The sequence below is a fragment of the Belonocnema kinseyi genome, chromosome 1, assembly GCF_010883055.1.
Source record: "Belonocnema kinseyi isolate 2016_QV_RU_SX_M_011 chromosome 1, B_treatae_v1, whole genome shotgun sequence".
Lineage (NCBI taxonomy): Eukaryota > Metazoa > Arthropoda > Insecta > Hymenoptera > Cynipidae > Belonocnema > Belonocnema kinseyi.
Genome location: NC_046657.1, coordinates 376,453 through 399,578, shown reverse-complemented (window position 1 = coordinate 399,578; position 23,126 = coordinate 376,453). Strand labels below are relative to the sequence as shown.

The 23,126-nt window shown below is 31.6% G+C and overlaps 1 protein-coding gene across 1 annotated transcript in view; it reads left to right on the top strand.

Annotated features, from left to right (window-relative positions):
- Positions 1 to 18,554: 18,554 nt before the first annotated feature.
- LOC117175202 overlaps positions 18,555 to 23,126 on the top strand; it is a 22,309-nt gene continuing 17,737 nt past the window's right edge. The window contains exon 1 of the mRNA XM_033364844.1: positions 18,555 to 18,651. Coding sequence (XP_033220735.1) covers positions 18,594 to 18,651 — 58 coding nt within the window. The 5' untranslated portion in view covers positions 18,555 to 18,593. The remainder of the gene's footprint in view (positions 18,652 to 23,126) is intronic.

The following is a 23,126-nucleotide window of genomic DNA, read 5'->3' as shown; positions in this document are numbered from 1 at the left end:
CTGAACCCTTGAAGTGTTCTTTATCTTCTCTTAATTCTAACTTATTCGAAATTAACCGGTATTGGGTCAATGTAATCCGCCAGGTCGAATTTGAACGGGTTCCCGGGGAAGTTGTCCAGATAGAGTTGGACATCTCGAGCTCTACCATATTCGACGTTTACATAAAAAAGCAGAGCAAAGGGTGGCCGGGTCTCCGGAGTCACCGCTTCCCAATAGAGGTGTCCCTCTTCAGCTCTATGAACAAGATTCAGAGCCCGGGAAAAATAACTTTAACCCTGACTCTACAATACAAAGGGCCACAACGTTAACATCTCCATGCCCATGCTTCCTGATCTTTTTGAGTAACATAGAGCTGATCATAGCAATACCTGATTCGGCTTCTTCTAGATGTAATCTGGTCAAGTCTATCCTATAATTAAAATTAATATTTTGTCAATTCTCAGAATTGACCAAATAAATTTGTAAAATTAATCAATAAAAAAATCGACAAAAAATAAAATAAAATGGGTAATTATTAAGAAAATTGTAGCAGTTGATAATAATTCAATTTTATAAATTAATCTTTAAAATAAATTCGTAACTTAATCGTTATATTATAATAATTTAAGAAAATGTAACTTAGTATTTAATTTGGTAAAAATCGGCATCGTCCCAAGATAGTTATATATAACTATGAATTTAACATTAAACCAAGCTTACAGCGAGTTCTTGTTCCCGAAGATGTGGTTGCTCGAATCATATCCTCATCACACAAACTTCTTTCATAACTTTCTCAATCCTTTCTATCGCTCTTATTCGAGCCACTAGAAGTGGAAGGGACACTCCCCCTCTGAATAGACCAATTAAAGCATTTCTGTGCATAAGATGTCAGTTCTCATCCAATCAACTTACCTATAATATTATTGTATCGGAATATGTGGATTTTATAATTTATTTATGTGTTCTCACTAACCTTTTCTCGCAATTTATCATGGAATAATTCAGAATCCAACATTTGAAAAAAGGTTTATTTCTGCCGTGTTCACGTGCTTCATTACCCACGTGCGTTTGTTTCATTTTTCTATTTTGTATATTTTATATTCGATTTTAATCATTTTCAAAGTATATTTTTAAATTTTTTTCAAATTTATAAATTAAATAGTTTTTAGTCTATTGATTTCTATTTTTCATTATCGTATTTCTAATATTCAGGTTATGTTAAAACGACAAATATCAGCAACAAAAAACCGCACACTCATTACAGTTTGAATTATATGTAATGTACATACAATACAAATTACAAATAGACATAGTTTTATTGTTTATTCCACTTCTATTAATTAAAGCCTTGATTTTCAGATTTGAACATAATTTTAAGGAGGAAAACAAGTGCAAGGATTAATGATCAGATAAGTCTAATCAATTTTATTTCAAAGATATTTTTGAATTTCAGAACTATTTCTTTGTGTAAAAAAAAATATTTTTTATTTTTTTGTTCTAGATACTCCAGGTGAAGCAACTCAGATTCTGATTTATTTATTTATCAAAATGATAAGTGGAATGAATAACTTACGGAAAAACTAAAGTTCTATACTTTTTCACATTCTTTCTTTTTGTTTAATCTTGTAAACAATCCGCTGTACATTAGTAATATTTACAATTATTGGGCAATTTGATAATAATTAGCCCATTTGCTCACTGTTTTTAAAAAAAGGTTACGCGTAAAGTTTTTTTTTTTTTGAACAATTTTAATTGTTCAGTTAATTATTAAGTCTAAATAATGAACTAAAATTTTAAGATCAATTAAATCCTTTTTCATCACTAATACAGTGTATAATGGTTTTTCAGGTTTTCTGTTTCTTTTGGCCAATTTAAATATAGTTATAAAAAACGGATATTCACTTTTGACACTTTTGAAAAATGCAATCCTTTATTGTAAATCATGAATATTCTATTTTTTAAAGTTTTGAACTGCTCCATTGCTTTTTTGTGATTTATTTTCATCTTAATCAGTGCATGGATAAGCAAATAATTTCAATTTATCCACATGTACAATTTTAGTTTTATTAGGAGCTAGTCGAATTAAGGCCATGATCTTTAGTGATGAAAATTTATCAACCAATATTTTGTATGTATTATTGAAACGATCTTTATAGACAAATGCTTTTCACCAGCATTTAACGTGCAATAAAATACGCAGCAAATGATACCTGTTGTTCCAAAATTTGGTGGATAATGTCATTTTGATGCCAGGTAACTCTGTGTAAACGAAAGTCGCCATGGACAACATGTACGATGTTTTGAGTATGGGGAATTTGCTCAAGATGCTGAAAACTGTCGGGAAATACGTATTTTTGGGTTTATCGCATTCCCGCTTCATCGGAAAGAGAGAATGGAAAGTGCGCGAGCTCATGCTGAAGATACTTTTTCAGGTGATCGTTTTGCTAAATGTTTACAGAAATTCTTTGGAAAATGAGAAGCGGATTAATTTCCAGAATTTCTTCTTTAAGTTTAATTACGGAATTGACTGCTCTAATTAAAAAACTTCGCTTCTTTTCTAAAATTTAAGAGATCCAAATTTTTCTGTGACGTTTTTTCTTTTGCAGATTGGTTTCTACTTCGAAGACTTTGTAATAATTGGTACTTTCATCTCCAAAGACCCCTAAATATAAAGATATGATAAAATCTGTTTCTGGACATCGGTCATGCGCTTTAAAAAAAGCCATTATTTTTTTTAAGTCAGCAGCATCTTTAGAAATTCGGGAAACCCTTGCATCAACATGCTGCTTAGAAGTGGCATAGGGAACGTTGCAAAAATTTTCCATCTCGTTGCACACTTCAGTTAGGACAATGGTTGACAGTATCCGTTTTGCCACAACACTGTCTGCAATTTCGCGATCGTGAGTTGAGCCACAACTGCTTTTCATTTTTCTCACTAAAACTTGTTCTATTTATGACTGACCAAACACCCGACTGAAATTTATGTGTTCGCCGGGTCATAATAAGTCCCAAAATACAAATCTTATCGTACTCTACGCTGTTCATATCTTATTTTAGTTTCAGCACATTTTGCAGATATAGCTGGGCTGACATTGCGTAGAAATAATGAACGCTTGCATAATAATATGGTATCATAAATTGTATGCATTGCAGATGAAGCTCCCAATTGCCAGAGCGTTCAGCTTCAATGCATTTTTTACCGATGAGGACCATTCTGAAGTACGGAAGCCAGAGCTAAGTGCTTGAACCATTTTCTTTCAATGTTTCTAAACAAGGGGAAAACTTATTTTGAATTCTTAAGAATGAATCATTGTCAAGTAATGTTTCAAAATCTTCCTCTCTGATTTTACTTGGAATAGTGTCCAATAGCTGCACCTCTCTATAATTCAGAATCAAAGATTCAATTTAAAGGTCAGCTTAAGCTAATTGAATGATGTTATGTCCTCTGACCGCTCTGGAGATTGCATGCCCCATCAACGCTTCCTCAGCCGAAGTTTCTGCACAGATCACAGAAAAAGCTTCCTTAAGGTCACTGTCTTCCATTGCAAAAGCCCATCATCCGTAATATGACATTAACGCATGAAACCCGCCAAACTGAATCATAAAGGACTGTAAATTATGTTCATCATTAGAAATTGAAGCTACAATTTCCCGAGCTTTTCAGAACTGTAAAAATCCTATCGTAATTTCTGGGTGGATTATTTAGAAAATGCAGATGTACAACTTTCGATGCATACAAATCTTTCGATTCGTGATAACTCTCTATAAATCCTCCCCAGCCTGGAAATAGGACAAACAAAGTTTAAATATTTAAAAGTTAAACCATTTAAAACCAATGAAGTTCCTCGTTCAAAATGTTGCAATGGAATAAAATCATATTTTGCGATTTCATCTTTCGCTGGCAATTTACTTAATCTTATAATGTATTGGTTTGATTTTACAACTGTCAAAAATAAATTGCAGAATAATATCAACCAACAAAGACCAATGATCTGAGACGTTTACAATTAACGCCTCAAATCAAATTTTGTATTATACTGTTCATTCTTTTCGTATTTGTTGTGAGATTTTACCAGGATATCTTTGAAAAGTTTAAGAGATGGAGGAATATCTAGCAACGCATAATTCAAGAAAACTATCTACTGGGAGGTTTGTAATGTTTGGTGACATAAAATTGGGCTCGAATATATCCTGCCAAATGATATTAGAAGCTATTTGCACAATTCTATCACGTTCTTCTGCTTCGCTCTTGGCTTGATTTTTATACCAAAGATCATTAACAAGTTGCTCTTGTACATCACGGAAACAAATTACGGCATCATTTCGAACAGCGCAAGTTATAATTTCACCCTCAAAATGCTCTTGTAATTTTTCTCTCATCCTGTAAATTTCTAGCTATTCTAGTTTTTCTTGTTTGTAACATAACCCCTCTAATTCATGCATTTTGCACGAGACAAATAAAAAAAGTCAAATTTACTTTCTTCTAAACTAATTCGCCTTTCTTTTATAGCAGATTGCTTCAATACTTTTCGTATCGCTTCATCATTTCCTTTCCTTATCTAGGAAACAATTGCCTACATTTTAAGTAAAAAAGAAGTTTCCTCTTCACTGCCAGGTTGCAGAAGAAGTGATGGATCTTCAGTTTAAATAATAGTCCTCAACAAGTGTAAGATTTGACATTTTCAAGAATAATTATAAGCAGGATAGTTGAACTTTTTCAGCACAAAAAACATTAAAAACTAGATCGATTCAGGCACTAAACATAAAATGTTTTAACAATGAAACCTTCCAGTAGTACGTATAGAATACATTTCAGAAATACTCATCCAAATTGTTAAAGAACACAATTTTTGCGTTCATTTACTATATTCCAGCATTTGATTACATGTACTTAACAAACTGTTAGGTATGCTTTAAAAGACTACACTTATTAAACTATCTATCGCAAACTGTAAATATTGCGAGAATTTACCTCCTTCAACTTTTTGCGTGAGAAAATGCACGATGTTAGTAGTGTTGATCCTTAGACGAATCTGACAAAGTGGCCTACGAAAATCATCCAGCAGTTGTTATGCGCGTTTTCCGAGGAACAATAGCCAGGTGATGAAAATACAAAAAAGCACATCTCTGCGACCATGCAAAATTTCAACTGTGCTATTATATTTTGTATTTTAAGAGAAATCTTCAACTTAATGTACAGTTAATTTGCAGATGTGACGTGCGCCGAAAAAAGGGGGCTTACTCTAAACAAATCGAAATCAAGGTTTTTACACATTTCGATAGTTTTTGAGCTGCTCTTTTTAATTGAACTATCGGAAAAAATATCTGAGCATTATTATTGCGAATAATTGAGTTGTAGGGTACCCGAGTAACAGGGCTTTGGCTTGAGAGCTCGAGATTCCGTAAAACATCTTCCACCGCTCACCATTCCATTTACGCGTCTCATCTATACCCTGTCCGTGATCAGCGTCTACGACCTATCTCCTTCCATGAGAATGTAGTGGTAAGTGGAGAGGGAAGATTTCGTGAGTGTTCCCTCTCTCCTAAAAGTCCGGTCTATCGAGTCGACTTCAACCGCTCGTCCTGCAAAATATCACTTTTCAGAGTAAGCGGCCTTTCTTCGGCATAGTCACAGATAAGGACAATCTTAAAAATCGGAAGTTTACTTCAGTAAATTTCATGAAAAGGTTATATCATTATCTTAAAAAGTTTTCATCTTAAAATCATGTTCAAATAGCAAGTTTCCATTGACTGTAATTCCGATTGTTTATGATGAGAATTACAAAAAATATTCCATTTTTTCATGACACAAGAACGTACTATTCCTTTGCAGCCATTTTTAACATACTTATAGTCAAAAATTAATTAGCAGCTAAGCGTACGTCACACTATAACTCGTCAGGAATTAATTTTGTCTACTTTTATGGCTTTGTGGCCAGCCAACCCCACCAAAACAAAAGTACCTTTTTTAATAACAAACAACTATTCTCAAAAACTATTTATTATTTTGAGATCAAATTTTGCATATACTTTCTGCTTCGCGAAACACACATTTTTAGAGACTTTGATGATTGTAGATTTACTTCAGGCTAAAATAACTAAACTTTGCGAAACAGTCATCTTTGCCGGTTTTGATTACTTTTGAAGGAACGAATCAAACAATCTTAATGTGCGACCTACCAAATTAAAGATTAGTAACACCTTCAATAAGAAATTAATTTTTTCGCAAATTATTACGTTGATCGCAATCTTATAGAAAACTTGGTTTCGTAAACTTTGTACATTGCGCAGTTAATTCCGTATAAATATTTTTGCCTGCAAAAATATAGGCCATCATCTCAGGCATGGAAACTACACCATGACATACCTCGTGTTTATTATAAATTTTTGTGGCGCAAAGGCACCTTTTTCAACTTCTTTCCCTGGATTATTGGTGACGTACTACGAGGAAAGGGACCTTATGATTAACACGTCTGTTTTCAGATTTCTGATGCTATTGATAGTTTTCAAATCGCCCCTTCCTATTAAAATAGGATCACATTTTTATTTGAAAAATTGAAGTTGTTCTTAAGCTGTAAAGCTAGGCTTAAATCACCTTTTTCGAAGCTTGCGGACTGCCCGAGAAGTCTGACTTGCTGAACGCGGAAAAAGAAGATTTAGTCGTTTGCAGGGGATGGAACCCTGAGAATATCCCAACTCTCTGAGTGTCTGACTTCGACCATTTCTTCAATCTCATCTACTGAAAAATGTGCTTGCTAACCTTAAGGTCCCTTTCCTCGCGTTAAGTCACATTGTATACCTGTGACCTGTTAAGGTTATCTTCACCGGTCATGATTTATAGGTCAATGAGGTGAAAAATTTCCTAAATGTTGTAAAAGTTGGAACAGACTAACTTTTATTATTACAGTAAGCCAGTATATGTAAAGTTATTCAAGTGTTGTTGCTGTGTAATTATCAAACCTAAATAACTGCCAAGTTCAATGAAATAAACACATTGAATCAAACTTCACTTTTGCAATTCCTAATGTTAACAATAAGACTACTTTTCAGTTCTCCCTAGTATAAAACGGTCCTTTTCAGAGCCAAAAGAATTCAAGCATAGAAATAATCATGTTCATACAAAGAAACTAATTTCATTTCTTACATTTCTCACTGATATAATAATCAATTAAATTATGATTTATGTTAGTAAATGATTCATTATTTTACAAAATGAGAGAAGTTCTAAATAATTATAGGTAATACAAAAAACAATGTACTTCATGGTAAAATATATAAAAAATGATAGTTTATAAAACAATAAATCCTACAACTTTTGATACCGTCTGCTCGTAGATGAGAGATCGCTCAAGGAGGGAAGAAAAAATGACGGGGATTGATGGAGATGGGTGATTGTGATGTCGTAGAAGAAGATTGAGATGGGTGTTAAGAACCTCGGCGTTAAGCTCCTCCATTCCATTTGGGAGGTTCTTCTCACTCTTCTGAGATTGCAGGTGGAGACGGGCTCCTAAAGTACTGACGCCTTAAACAAATGTTGATCAAGTTCCCGGATGTACCCTAGTAGCAACGTCTGACTTGTATGACAGAGGTCAGAGGCTGGCCCAGCATCTGCTTCCTCTATTCAACCAGACTTGCGGAGAAATGATCATACCGGACGAAAAACAGAATCTGGTAAATAAAGGAACCAGAATCTGGTATTTAGTTTTCACACTCATAATTAATGTAGAAATTAATTAATTAATATAATTCCACAATTCGCAGCATATTTCACAAAAATATACAAACATTGTTTGCAGAAAATTCAGTTTTTAAGCCGTTTTTACCAAAATATATTTTCTGTTTAACAGTCATATCCCTGCTATGAGTGCTTTTGTGGTAGCCTTGTTCAGTTTTGCAATATGGCGCCTTTTTAGAATTTTTGGAATTGAAGTACCTATATAGTATATTCGAGTATATTCCATTTGAATTATTCTAGATTATAAAAATTACTTTAAAAAGTAAGCTAAGCAGAAAATTTTATAACTGTTCCCCCTTCTACGCGTTCCCAAACATGCAAAGTTATACGACAAGAGGTTATGTATATTCTCTTAGAAAGGACTGAAATATAGTGTAAAACTATCACAGAAACGTATTTAGTATTATTTTACGTTATTTCAATTTTCTTTGGTGTATATCATGACCAGTCCGGGCCAGGATCTACTATAGCAAACTCTGGTGCCAGAACAGCACGCCAAATTGGAACCAGCCGGGCGCCAGACTGCAAACAGATTCTTCTTTTTCGTGCGCCCACCTAGCGACAGCTTAAAGTTATCTGGCTACAAGGGTACTCAGATCGTACTGCGTTCAACTGTAAACATTCGTCTATAAAAGAACAGGAATTCCTCTTGTGATAGTAGTGCTTTGAGAAGATCAAATGTCTGATGCAGAATTAATAGACAGAGCTCTTCTGCATGTAATTTATTTGTACTTCTCCCTAGGCTGACAGAGCTGGACAGACAAGAGCGTTTATCAGGCAATCTGGTTGCCGGACGAATCCACAGGAAGAGCGTGATCGTAGGTTGGCTGGCGATACCGTGGACCAACAAGCAGGCAGGCTTGGAGGCGTGGAGTTTCAAGGTAGTTGGTGGCTTGAAATTGAGCACGGTGTGTGCACTCTCATGTATTTCGAGTGGGTACTTAAAGATTGTGGCAACGCGATATTAGCGATATCTGACGGACGTAGCAAGAACTATTGTCTACAGCAGCGACCCCCCCCTTCTTACTCCAATTTTAAGGTTATGTTGACTTCTCTTCCAGCTATAAATACATAAATAGAAATAAGCAATAACACAAACTAAATATTGTACAAAAGAAAATCGATCATCGATCAAATGCAATCAAATGTTAAATTCTGTTGGAATCAATCTATCATAGAACGATTCCAACATACTTAAATATTTGACTGAATTTGATCAATGATCGAATTTAATTTTGTTCAATTTTTTGTTTGTATTATTGGGGAAAATCAATTGTGAAGCCAAATTCATCACACACAAAAATAATGGTTATTGCAGCCTTTGTTGAAGCGTTGCAGCTACAGTAAGCTTCAGCAGACGATAGAACATCTATCGTCCGCTCAAGTGAAATTCGAATTCTGAACTCACACGAGCGCCATCTAGGGAACCCAGCAATTACTATTATCCTTTCAGAACTTTGCCCATGGGAGTGGGCACACTGTGAAATTGAGTGTGGACGGTTGCAGAAGCGCGCTCTTTAATGTGGAGCGCGCGTGGCTTCTCCCACCTCATTGACGTTGAGTCTAAGAGTGGTAAGCTGTGAACGAACTTCTTCCACGCTCCGTTGAATTTTAGAAGCGCGCACCAATCAGATTATTCCTCGTCGTTTTGTTGCGAAGGCTGCCTGCCTCGCTCTGTTCCTCCGTCCTCCAGCGTTACATGAAACCTCAATTTTTATCATAGACTACCATTAATGCACTCATTGATATAATAATAATATGCAAAGAACATTATCAAATGTAAAATAAAGGAACAAACAATTACATCATGAAGTTATTGATTGATTAATTCGCAGTGAGCAATAACAAAAGTAATCAAAGTGTGCACACATAAGTAAATAGTAATAAAAGCCAATAATAATGATAATAATAAAAATAATGACAGTAATTATAATAATAAATATAATATGTAATAAAAATAGTGAAGAAATTCAATTAAACCGAATAGAAATAATAACAATGGCAATTTAAATATATTGGCACTGTTGCAATACTGTGCAATAATTCACTCGGCATTATATAAATAATTTAAATAATCGCGATATCAAAGAAATAATACTTTTGATTCATAAGAAGACGCAAAAGGAATTATTTTAAAAATAACTTTTATCCTGTACGTAAAATCATTCTGTGAATAAAACTATTCTTCCCTTATAAAATTCGAGTCACGGATAAGTTATAAGTTTATCCGTGCATCATTATTTAATAAAGCAAAAACTTTAAGAAAATTGGGAAAAATAAAATAGGATTTGACAAAAGAGACAAAGTGGCTGAAAATCACGGGTGAGTCATCACTGGCTCATAGCTCTACCCGTGCCTGAGCGCATATAATTCTCCGAATTGTCATGTAAACAGTTCGTGAAAAGCGAAATTCGTCGTAGCGGAAGAAGAAAGGAAACTAGAAAGATTATGAAAATGAAGGTCAGCAGGAGCGAAATATTAAAGGCTCCTTTCGTCTGTCGCTCGCTGCGGCCATCGGCGTTTGTCACTTTTTATAAAAAATATAATTAATGGAAATAATTAAAACTTTTTAAATATAATTATTTATATTAAAAAATGGACTTGTAAGATTTTCCAGTATTATTGCTTTGTTGCGAATTATTTAAATGAATACATTATTATTGCATTTGATATTTCATACATTTAATACAAACTTTTAAATGATCAAATTTGAGAACAATTTGTACACATTTTAATATTAAATCAAATCTAATCACTTAATTGATATGTATAATGAAATACTTTTGATTTACTAAAATAGACTGTAACTAATTTTAAAATTAGTTGTTAAATTGTCAAATTAAATAATAAGTTTCTCTGAATAAATTGAAATATTAAATGCAAATTAATATCTTGATTTGGCTTATATGAGTGTAAATTCGCTCATTTATTGGGATGTAGTTATTGTCTGCTTCCGGCTTCTTTTTCCTCAGATTAAGTATTCAGCCTGTGCTGACTATCAAAATTTGACTTAACAGAAAGAGTGAACTATTTTAACTGATTTCAATAAATCAATTGTATCAGGTCTTATTTTTTTATTTGTCAAACTAGTTTTGCTGTTCGCTCTGAATTCACGCTGATCTTAGTTTTTTAATTTTGTACTTAGGAAATGTTACTTTGAAGGTAACTTTCCCATTTAACGGCAAGTTGACGTCACGAGAGAAAACACCTGATTTATTAATTTTAAATATTACCTATTGGCGCAAGGCCATGACCAGGGTAGGGATAAAGCAGGATTGACTACCCCTCTCCCGAAATTTTTAAACATGTACATGATATAAATGAAATCCCATTTTTTCGGCTGCATATCCCCTCTCGGAATTTGTTTTCTGCTGAATACCCCTCTTAAACCCGATGTTTTCATTCTGTATACCCCCCCCCCCCCCCCCCCCGAAAATTTTCTCTGGCTGCGCTCTTGTGTCGGCGATTTGACAATCGCTCAGACGTCGATAGTGTGAGATGGTGGAACAGGTGGAAAATGAGAAGTGTTGTCGGAAAATGGTGAGAAAGAAGGGGTGGTTTTATAAAAGATGGTGTTAAAAGGGAGAATGAGAAGGCTATGAGAAGTCGCTCTTATTGTGCCAAATATTGGCTGCCCTGATTGTATCAAAGTCGAGTTGCGTTGTGAATAATAATAACAAAGAGACCGCAGCTCACCTTTGCAGCGGTTTAGTATATAAAATAAATTTATATTTATAAAATCAATTATAAAATGAGCAAAACATAAAATAAATACCCTCCTGAATGACTTGACATTTCCTGAGCGGAAGAGTTATATGAGTCACAAGTACCGCTACGCGAAACAGGTGCTGTTGCGTGCGCAACTACTCGAAAAGTTGGGATCAAAAAGTCCGCGGGAATTCCGCGGGGCATTCGATGCAAAACCTCGTTTGGTTCTCGACTCCTTGGGAATTGCCTTAGATCCAATCTGCGAATCTTGCATGACAGGTCTTGTGGTGCCGCTCGACAGATTAAGGAAATAGACAGGATAAGAAAGATAAGAATGTCAAAGATCGCCTTCCAAACCCCAAAAGGAAATCAGGGTAAAAGAATTATTTTTTGAACTAAAAACTTTTAGAGCTTTTCTTACGCTCTTGAACTGCCGCGGTTTCTGCTGAATTAAAGTTAAGTTCGAGAGAAATTCTCGCATTCTTGCGCAACCCGTTTTCATTCGGGAAGTCAAGAATGGCGACTCTGTGACTCTAACTTGACACAACCACGGTGGCATTATAGAGAGCAAGAGGAATCCGAATATTGTTAGGTGGTATAAAGTTTGATTTCCAAAGCTATGAATTTTCCAATTCAAGACGACTATCCCCTAAGCCCCTAAGACTAAGCCCCTAAAAGGTTGAGAATTGGTGTTGGTAAAAATTTAAATGGACACTCACCCACGAGACTTCTTTAAAATGAATTACATTAAAATCTATTAGGGAAATTATACAAAATTCTGGAATAAAAAACATTGCTTAAAGATTTCCACAGAATAAATTGTCGTTTGTAAAATCATTGCGACTTCAATACTTAGTCTTTTTGAAGCAAAGGGAAATTTATTCAACTTTTATCTACGCTAGGTAGCGCGAAAGATTTACAAACAACAAAAGTTATTTCATAGGTAACAAGTCGACATCGCAATTAAATTATTGCTTCTGGAGATCCCATTTCCTCGTTTAAAGAAATAGTTTAAAGGAATCTAAAAAGAGAAGAGAATGAACGCATCGATGATTTATGCGAGACTAGACACTGGATTTAGGGACAACTATATTTCAAAGGAATTTCTGATTAACAATTATTTTTAAATCAAAGGGTTGAGGTTAGTTAAAAGTAAGGTTAGATTCACTGTCAGTTGGGAACCACTAGCTGTGGTAAAAGTTTCTTTTTTTCTAGTCATTAATAACAAAGTGTTACCGACGTGCATACTCGGTACCGACTTCCTGACTACCAAAGTAAACTGCTAAAGTATCCAAATTCTTATAAGAAAAATTAATGAGAGGAGAATTTGACACATTTACATTACTTTATAAAAACTAAAAATCGTTTAACATTTAGAGAAAATCGGCCTGGTATCCAGGTGTCATCAGAAATGTAATTTCATTAATTATAATGGCTTTCTTGACAAAGTCACGCGTGCGGCCTTCACTGCGTGCGAACAATACGTGTCGCATCTACGTGCCGCGGTAATTGCATGCGTGCAGGACAATCCGCACGCGTGCGAATGGTACTGCTCGCACTGTGCGCGCATTTTGTTATCTATATGCTTACAAAAAATTGACTTACACAAATCTCTCTATGTTTTTTGTTAAAAATTTTGGTTAATCCGCAAATCATCCTGTTTGGCTAGAGATCCTACTATATGGCTTAAAATTTCACCATTAAGTTTAAAATTTAATCATTTAGTTAACCTTCAAGCGTGCACACCAACTTGAGTCACACCGGCGCTTGCGTAGACTGTCAGTTGACCGCCCAAGTTTTTTCTAAATTATTATGATGTTTTATGCACTTTTCGGAAATGATTCACTGTCGCGAGAGCAAAGGAACTCTGATACAACTCGAGAAACACATTTTTAAATCAAAGTCTTTGTTTAAACAACATATTGTTAGCCATCAATATAGTATATGTTTTATATGCAAAACGTCAGCCTTTGGCTTATAAAAATGAGGCAACATGACAAAAAGTAGACAACGAAAGTACAAAAATTACAAATTAAGTAGTTAAGTATCATTTTAGTTTTCAAGATCATTCAGTCTGTTTCCATTTCCTCGTTCTCAGACACCTGGCAATCATCGCACCTTACTGTAGTGGTTCGTTTCGCTCAGTACAGTGTCGAGTTTGGAACTGTACAGTTTCGAGTTTGGAACTGTACTAAGTGGGATGAGGAGGGTGGGTCAATCCAACTTTTGCCAGGACTTGTTGTCGAAAGTGTATCAAGAACGCTTCAAGGTTAAAAGCTTCTCGTTTTTGAATAGATCTCTTAGGTCTGAAATTTAACGACTTTGTAAGCAAACTTTTTGTTTTTATATTGAATTTTCTTTCTAAAATTAGTTTTTTGCTTGTGATTTAAACTATTTCATTTTTAGCTGAAAATGATCTTTTCTAGTTAAAACCCAACTATTCAGTTAAAAAATAAAATATTTTTTGTTGACATTTTTTTTCAAAGCAACTATTATGTAAAAAGTAATAATAATTTTTCAAAAATTTGTTTAAAAATTAAATTAATTTTCTAAAAATGCGTTTTTTTTTCAGAAAAATCAGTTTTTTCATTTAAAAAATTCAACTATTTATTTAAACTTTGAACTATTTTGGGAAAAATTAATTTTTTTAATTGAGTTCAATATTATTGACTAAATTTTAAATATTAAACTTTTTTTGATAATTCATTTTTCTAATTTAAGAAGTCAACCATTTAGTAGGAAGTTAATCTTATTGGTTCAAAAATGATGTACTTCGTTGGAAAGTCGTCATCTGAAAATTCTTTTCGTTGGTTTTAAATTAATTTTTTTTAAATTTAAAAATTCGTTGTTTCTTACTTAAGAATTAGCATTTGTTAACTGAAAATCTGACTCATAAATTTATTGTTAAAAAATTTATATTTTTGATTGAAGCGCGATGTTTTCTAGCTGAAACTTCAACTGTTCAGTTAAAAATTTATATTGTTTGTTGAAAATAAACATGTTTTAGTTGAAGATGTAAGATAGTATATTTCTGGATAAAATGTTCTTTCAATTTTAATTATTTTAAATTCACACAATTATTTAAGAAACTAAACTAAACTATTATATATATATATATATATATATTATTGTTATTTCAAAATTAAACAATAATTTAAGAAACTTTCAACATTAAAGATATTTGGTAATGATGAAAATAAATAATAATTGTATTTTAATCAATAAATAATAGTTTTAAAAAATTGTCAGGAATTGTATTATCCTCACATTTTCCAATTGAGAAATTCGATTGTGTAATTTTCAATTCGGGAATTTTATTGCGTGTTCGTTACATTTTGTAATTCGGGAGTTTTATTATTCGGGAATTTTCCATTTCAGGAATGTCAGTAACCAGGAAAAATATTTTAATTCGGAAATTTAATTATTCGGGAATTGGATTAAAAAAAACTCATCGTGAGTTTTTTTTCGAGAAATTTCCAATTCAGAAATTTTATTTTTTGTGAATTTTTCAATTTGGGAGTCTTATGGCATATTCGGTTTTTTTTAATTCGGGAATTTTCCAATTCAGGAATTTTATTTTTCAAGAATTTACCATTTCAGGAATTATATTACTTATTCGGCAAATTTGTCCATTCAAAAATTTGATTAAAAATATTCATCGGGAGTTTTATTTTTGGGAATTTCAGTATACGGAATTTTATGATTTGGGAATTTTATTATTTGGGAATTTTTGAATTTGTTGCTTTTATTACATATTCGGTAATATTTTTAATTAAAGGATTTTCCATTTCAGGAATTTTATTATTTAGAACCTTAGGATTTCGGAATGTTATCATTCGATAATTTTCCAATTCAGGAATTTTATACATATTTGGCAAAATTTTTATTTTGGAGATTTTATGATTCGAAAATTGTATTTTAAAAAAATCTTAAGGAGATTAATTTTTTTCGGAAAGCTTCCAGTTCAGAAATTTTAGTATTCGGAATTTTATGATTTCAGAATTTTATTATTCAGAAAAAAATTCAATTCGGGAATTTTCAAATTCAGGAATTTTATTAATCGGAACTTTATAATTTGGTAATCCTGTTAATCAGGAATTCTATTACTTGGGAATTTTATTATTTGGAAATTTTGTAATTGAGGTACTTTTTTATTTGGAATGTTTTAGTTTGAGAATTTTAATTTTCGGAAATTTACCAATTCAGGAATTTCATTATTTGTGAATTTTCCAACTTGGGAGTTCTATGGCATATTTGGCCATTTTCTTAATTCCGGAATTTTCCAATTCAGGAATTTTATTATTCGGAATTTTAGGATTTAGAAATGTTATTATTTAATCATTTTTCAATTCGGGAATTTTATTACATTTTCGGCAAAATTTTCAATTCGGGAATTTTCAATTTCAGGAATTTCAGTCCCCGAGAATTTTTCAATTCAGGCATTTTAGAATTCAAGAATTTTATCAATCAGGAATTTTTCAATTTGTGAATCATATTATTTATCCGGAAAATATTTCAATTCGGAAAATTAATGATTGGGGAATTGGATTTAAAAAGTTCGTCTAGAGTTTTCTTTTTGGAGAAATTTCCAATTCAGGAATTTTATTTTTTGTGAATTTTTCAATTTGGGAGTTTTACGTCATATTCGGCTTTTTTTTAATTCGGGAATTTCCCAATTCAGGAATTTAATTCTCAGGAATTTTAGGATTTGGGAATGTTATTATTCAATAATTTTGGAATTCGGAAATTTTATTATACTTTCGGCAAAATTTGCAATTACGTAATTCTAGTATTCAGGAATTTTTCAATTTAGGGATTTTAGTGTTTGAGAATTTTATTTTTCATGAATTTACCGTTTCGGGAATTATATTACATATTCGGCAAATTTGTCCCTTCGGAAATTTGATTTAAAAAAATCGTATTCGGAATTTTATGATTTGGGAATTTTATGATTTGGGAATTTTTCAATTTGGTGATTTTATTAAATTTTCGGTAATATTTCTAATTTGACAATTTTCCAATTCAGGAATTTTATTATTCGGAATTTTAAGATTTTGGAATGTTCTTATTCGATAATTTTCCAATTCAGGAATTTTATTACATATTCGGAAAAATTTTCATTTCAGGGATTCTATTATTAATTTTTTTGGAAAGTTTCCAATACAGGAATGTTAGCATTCGGAATTTTATGATTTCGAAATTTTATCATTCAGGAAAAAAACCAATTCGGGAGATTTACTTCATATTCAGCCATTGTTTTTTAATTCGGAAATTTTATAATTTAGGAATATTATTATATATTGGATAAATTTTTTATTTGGGAATTTTCCAATTGAGGTATTTTATTATTCGGAATTTTATAATTATAATTTGGTAATTTCGTTAATCGCGAATTTTATTATTCGGGAATTTTATAATTTGGAAAATTTTCAATTGAGGTATTTTTTTACTTGGAATTTTATGATTTGAGAATTTTATTTTTCGGAATTTTCCAATTCATAAATTTTATTACCAGGAATCTGATGATTAGGAAATTTTATTAACCAGTAAATTCATTACATTTTCGGCAAATTTTGGAATTCGGGAATTTTATGTATCGGGAATTTCACTTTTCGGGAATTTACAAGTCGTTCAAAATAGATTATTGTAAACTAAAACTTTCTAAATTTGAAAAAAATTCTAAATTAAAAAAAAATCATTTTTTATACTTTTTTTATTTTTATTATTTATTATTTTTTATTTTTATTTTCTTTTTAAACCTTTTTCAATTTTCATGTCTAATGACTTGTACATTAGATAAGTCTAAACAGAAGGCTTTACTTTTTTGCCTAAAAATACTATTGTGGTAATACAAAAATGATATTAAAAGAATCTTAAAAACAGGAAAAAGTATAATCATCAACATAACTTATTTTTAAACGTTTTTATTTGTTTAAACTTTGGTTAAAATTTGGGTTGAAAATTGAACTGTGTTTTAGAAAATTCGCCTTTTTGGATTGAAAATTTAACAATTTTATTGAAATTTTTGTTCTCTCTTTCCTGATTAAAAATGTTACCCTTTTGTTAAAAAAATTCTGGTAAAAAATTAGTTTGACCTAATTAAGGGATACATTTTGTTGTTGAATTCAAGCGTTTTTTACTTGAATTAAAAATTCTTTTTATTTGAAGTATAAACTATTACATTTTAATGGGACTTATATTTTTTATTTAAATTCGAATAATTTTGATTTTAAATACAAATATTTTATTCTTTTTTTGCTGAAAACATGACTATTTTGTTGAATATTTGTCTTTTTTATATCAAATTCGTCCTTTGATTAAAAATAAATAATTATTTTGTTAAAAATGCAACTATTTGGTTGTTAATAAAATTTTTTTTTATATTCTTTTCTTGATAGACTTGTCAACTATGATATTTTTCGTTGACAATTGATCTTTTTTTATTGAATACTCAAATAATTTGTCGCAAATTCATATTCTTTTGGTTGAGAAGTTATTGATTGAAAATGTAATCGTTTTCTAAACAATTGGTCCTTTTAGCTTAAAAATTCATTTTTTTAGATTGAAAATTCACCTTTTTGGTAAAAAATTCAACCTTTTGACTGTAAATGCAATTGTTAGTTTGTTTTAAAATTATTTTTTTTGTAATTTAGCTATTTGCTTGTAAACACTATTGCTTTAAACTCAACTTCTAAGCGTTTAAGTTTAGTTTAATTTAATTAAAGTAATTCTAAAAGAAACATACATTTCTAAATGCATTAACTGATAAAGTGAAAGCATTTTTAAAATGGTACTAAAAGGAAAGTAGCTTAAAATTGGGCGAGAATTTATCTTTTTTTTTTAATAAATATAATAATAATATTAACATTAATAATAATAATTTCACCAAGTTATATGATAGATTTAAAAAATTAGGATGTTTTTAGAATTAACTGGAAAATACTGGCTGACAAATTTTTTCAGTTCATTGTTAGAAAAAAAGAGACCAAGGTCTCTCATGCGCTGTTTTCGATTTGGATGTTATGTTCCTGCTGATAAGATTTTTTATTGCTTTTACCACGCAGAATACAAACAATGGGCATATTTCCTCATTATAATTTATTTTGTCGGTACTTATAGCAGCAGAAATCACTCAGATTTATTAGTTATTTTTCATTAAATCCAGCAAAAAATGAAGCACCTTCTTGGAAATGCGTTTCTTGCTTTCGTGGTTATCATCAATTTTGGAGGTTAGTTTTCTCAATATAATATAAATCTTAATACGATGCAATTCGGCAAATTTTTTAATTACGTAATTTAATTATTCAGGATTTTTCCAATTCAGGAATATTATGATTTGAGAATTTTATTATTCGGGAATTTTCCAATTCAGGAATTTTATTTTTCGGAATGTTATGATTTGGGATTTTTATTATTCAGAATTTCCCAATTCCGAAATTTTATCAAATATTCGAAAAAACTATTTAATACGGAATTTTTCAATTCAGGGGTTTTGTTTTGCGAAATTGTATGATCTGGGAAATATTGTTATTCGAAATTTCATCAGTCCGGAAATTTTAGTATATGTTCGACAATTTCTTCAATTCGGAAATTTTATTACATATCCAGCAAATTGATTAATTTGGGAATATTATTATTTAGGAATTTTTCAATTCATGAATTTTATTAGACGTAATTTTATTATTTTGGAGTTTTATTATTCGAGTATTTTCCAGTTCAGAAATTTTATTACATATTCGTCAATTTTTTTGATTCAGGAAATCTATTATTCGGAAATTTCCCAATTATGAAATTTTATTCTTCGGAACTTTATGATTTAGGACTTTTATTATTCGGTAATTTTCCATTTCGGAAATTTTATCACATATTCGGCAAATGTATTAATTCTGGAATTTTATTATTTAGGAATTTTTCAATTCAGGAATTTTATTATTCGAGAATTTTATTATTCGTGAATTTTCCAATTCGGAAATTTTATTACATATTCGACAATTTGCTTTTATTTATGAATTCTTTTATTTGACACTATTCGAATCATGAAATTTTATTTTGCGGACTTTATGATTTTAGATTTTTATTATTCGGGAATGTTCCAATTTGGAAATTTGATTACATATTCGGCAAATTTTCTAATTCGGGAATTTTACTGTTCGGGAATTTCATGATTGGTAAATTTTATTATTCAAGAATTTTTTAATTTAGGAATTTTATGACATATTCGGCAATTTCTTTAATTTGGAAATTTTGTTATTCGAGAACTTTCCATTTCGGAAATCTTATTAAATATTCGACTGTGTTTTTTAAATTCAGGAATTCTACTATTCGACCATTTTTTAATTCAGGAATTCTATTATTCGACCATTTTTTTTATTCGGGAATTCTATTATTCGGGAATTTTTCAATTATAATATTTTATTCTTTAGAACTTTATGATTTGGAAATTTTATTATCCGGGAATTTTCCAATACAAAAATTTTATTACATATTCGGAAAATTTTTTAATTCAGGAATTTCACTATTCAGAAATTTCATCACTGGGTAATTTTATTATTCGGAAATCTGCTAATACGGAAATTTTATTATGTATTCAGTCAATTTTTTAACAATGACAGATTTTTTAAATTTTCATCCCACTTTTCAGACCGAGAGTTGTTAAACCATGCCCTTTTTTTTGTACGTAGCTTTTCGTATGACAAGATGAGTGATTCAATTTTCAAAGAACCCATCGAACTAACGCAAACCTCGTAAAATGCACACGTTACCAGAAATTTCACAGATATAAATAAAAAGCCAAACTGTAATAAATTGCTTCGAAAATCGTTATCAATTATTAAGAAATTAATACAAAAAAATATATAATAACTTATTTTGGGCAAGTATCTGGATGATTATTCAATTTAAAAAATATGTACATCCCATTAGCAACCTTCTCTTTTGATAATGACTCAGGATGATATTTAAAAAATATTATAGCATGCGTCATGTATAATTGTGAAGAATTTGTAAAACCGGTTCAGGTGGCCCTGGCTGTTTTCATTTTGATCCCTCTGAATTCAGTCCAAGGCTATTTCAAGTTAATCCCCGACACTGGACTGAAAGTGAGAGTTTAGTGTATTCCAATTTGACCTTTATTACTAATATTTTTACTTCGCCTGATGGTTTCTACACTGCCGGTAAACTTGCTGATATTATTTTAATGCCGGCATTTATCTCCGTCTATCTTTCCCGTATTAAAATGTAAACTTCCAAGATAAACATAATTATCAACTTGTTCTGTCCTCTCTTCGTCTAAGGCAAAGCGGCATATTGTTTTCTTATCACTTCTTCTATACACAAGAATTTTTGTATCATCTTCAGTTTTGGACTTTTGTTTTCTTTGCAGAATTAGTGATGAATTTTAGCGACACGATGCTGGAAATAGTCAAGAACGTATTTTGTTATCGTTTTGAGAGAGGAGTTTTCGCTGTTCGTTACGTTTTAACGATGTTTCAGTAGAATTTGATGGTTTATAAAAATGTTTTATTGTAACTATTAATTACTATTTTATTTCTAAACTTGAAACATTTTTTGCTCAAAATTAATTTCTACGCCTTTGTACGTATTTAAGTGCAGGAAGATTCCTCTCGTTTTACCAATTATTTAAGCACATAAGTTCACAAACAGAGCTATTTTCTAGAGGTCAGTTACACTACCTCCCTCTTTTAATTTTTGAGTTTTGTATAGCCCACTAAATTGATCCGCAAATGCGCCTATATACGCCATCAATAAAAAAATTTGCCCCAAAAAACTGTAGGAGTTACAACTGGTGTTACGCGGGGTAGTAAGGAGGGGAAGGGGGGGACTAACGACACGCTCGAAACATCAAAGTTTAAATAGGATGGCCTTGAAGATCGCTAAATCCCCCTAAATCCGTCAAAACTTAAAAAGGGCTCAAATGCGCCACCAGTAACAAATTTTGGGCCAGACAATTAACAAGAATATCGTCTTCAAATTTAAAAACTGTCTAGGATACCGTCTGAAAGAACGGCAAATACGCTTATTTGCGCTACAAATTTTTCTGCATATCATGAAAATTATTCAAGTATGCAGGTCATAACATTTCGCAGAGTGATGACGCACAGAATAAAAAGTTTTCAATTCCCAATGATGAGAAGACTTTCCAATAGGGTTTTTAGTGTGTCTATATGGGCCATGGAAATTTTTTGAATACCCTAAAAATTGCCCAAGATATGCTGATCAAAAAATTTTGCAAAGTGATGACCAACAGAATAAAAAGTTTTTAATCCTCAATGATAAGAGGACTTTCCAATAGGGTTTTTAATGCGCTGATATGCGCCATGAAAATTTTCCAAATATTTTTTAAAATTTCCCAAGTTATGGAGGTTTCATGTTCAAATGTTTTTTTTTTGGTGGTCATCACTTGGTAAAGTTTTCAAAACCTCGGTAGCGTATAGTTTTTAAATTTCGCAAGAAATTTTTAAAGCGCATTTGAGCGCATTTATATTTTTGATGAACACCTATGATAAGTTTAAAAAAATCTTATTGTTTTAGAAAAAATCGCGCCTGCCTCCTCCCCCATTTTAATTGCTAATGACTCAATTATTAATGTTATGCAAAATTTATTCTTTATGGCACATGTCAGGGCATTTGGAAAACTTCAAGGTCATGTTTTTTAAACTTTAAATTTTTCAAATGCACGATGGCTTGCTTGTCACCTTCCTCCCACGTAACACCTGATATAAATCCTAGAGTCTTTTGGCGAAAAATTTTTTATTGGTCGCGCTTATGACGCCAGTTGCGGTGCAATTTGGTGAGCTATAGAAAACCCAACAATTTAGAGTTGGTGGGGAGAGGGGTGTAACAGCCCTAGTTCCTAGATTGTTCCTGTGCTTTTTTTTAGTAATGTACAGAATAAGATTTTTTCTACCGATACGTCGTTTGGATGGCAAGTTAGTTGCGGACTATGCGTGCCATAATTGAGGTTATTACTTCAATTACTGGCGACTTATGTCATAAGACTTTTCATCAATAAGTGATTTAAAGAAATTTCATTGAATTTTTTTTAAACTCTGAAAAGTTTTGAGATTTTTAAGAGATTTAAATATATTTTAATGCTTTTTAGAGAATTCGAAGAAATATTAAAGATACTTTAAAGGATTTTAAAATAATTTAAGTGACCAAACGATTTTTTAACTTATGTTTAAGCCTCATTCTCATGACTGAAAAAGAGAAATTTCCAGACGAAAACCAAGTTTGCTTATAGCTTTGGGTATGCGCTTCAAGAATCCGTGGCCACAATTGCATTTTTCCAGTACAAAATTCAATATAACATCCTTGGAGATAAGTAAGAAAAAATCAGAAATTTTTTTTCATAATTCGCAAACCTCACTATGATCAATGATGATCAGAATAGTTGAGCTGCAGAAAAAACTTGTTTCACTGATCTCAAATAGACATATCCTTCAGAAAATGGAGGATCCAATATGGTAGATCCAATAAGGCGGACATGAAATTTTGAAAAATCTACGATTGTGCACAACTCTGTATATGGGTGTTTTCGGGGACGCTCTTTATTAATTTGACTTCGAATTTTCGGAATTGAAGCCATCTAGCGGCCAGTAGGCACACTTGTAGGCACTGTCGGAACTTACCATTTGTGCTAATTGGCGTATTGTCATCTGTCAACAATATCCAATACCAAACA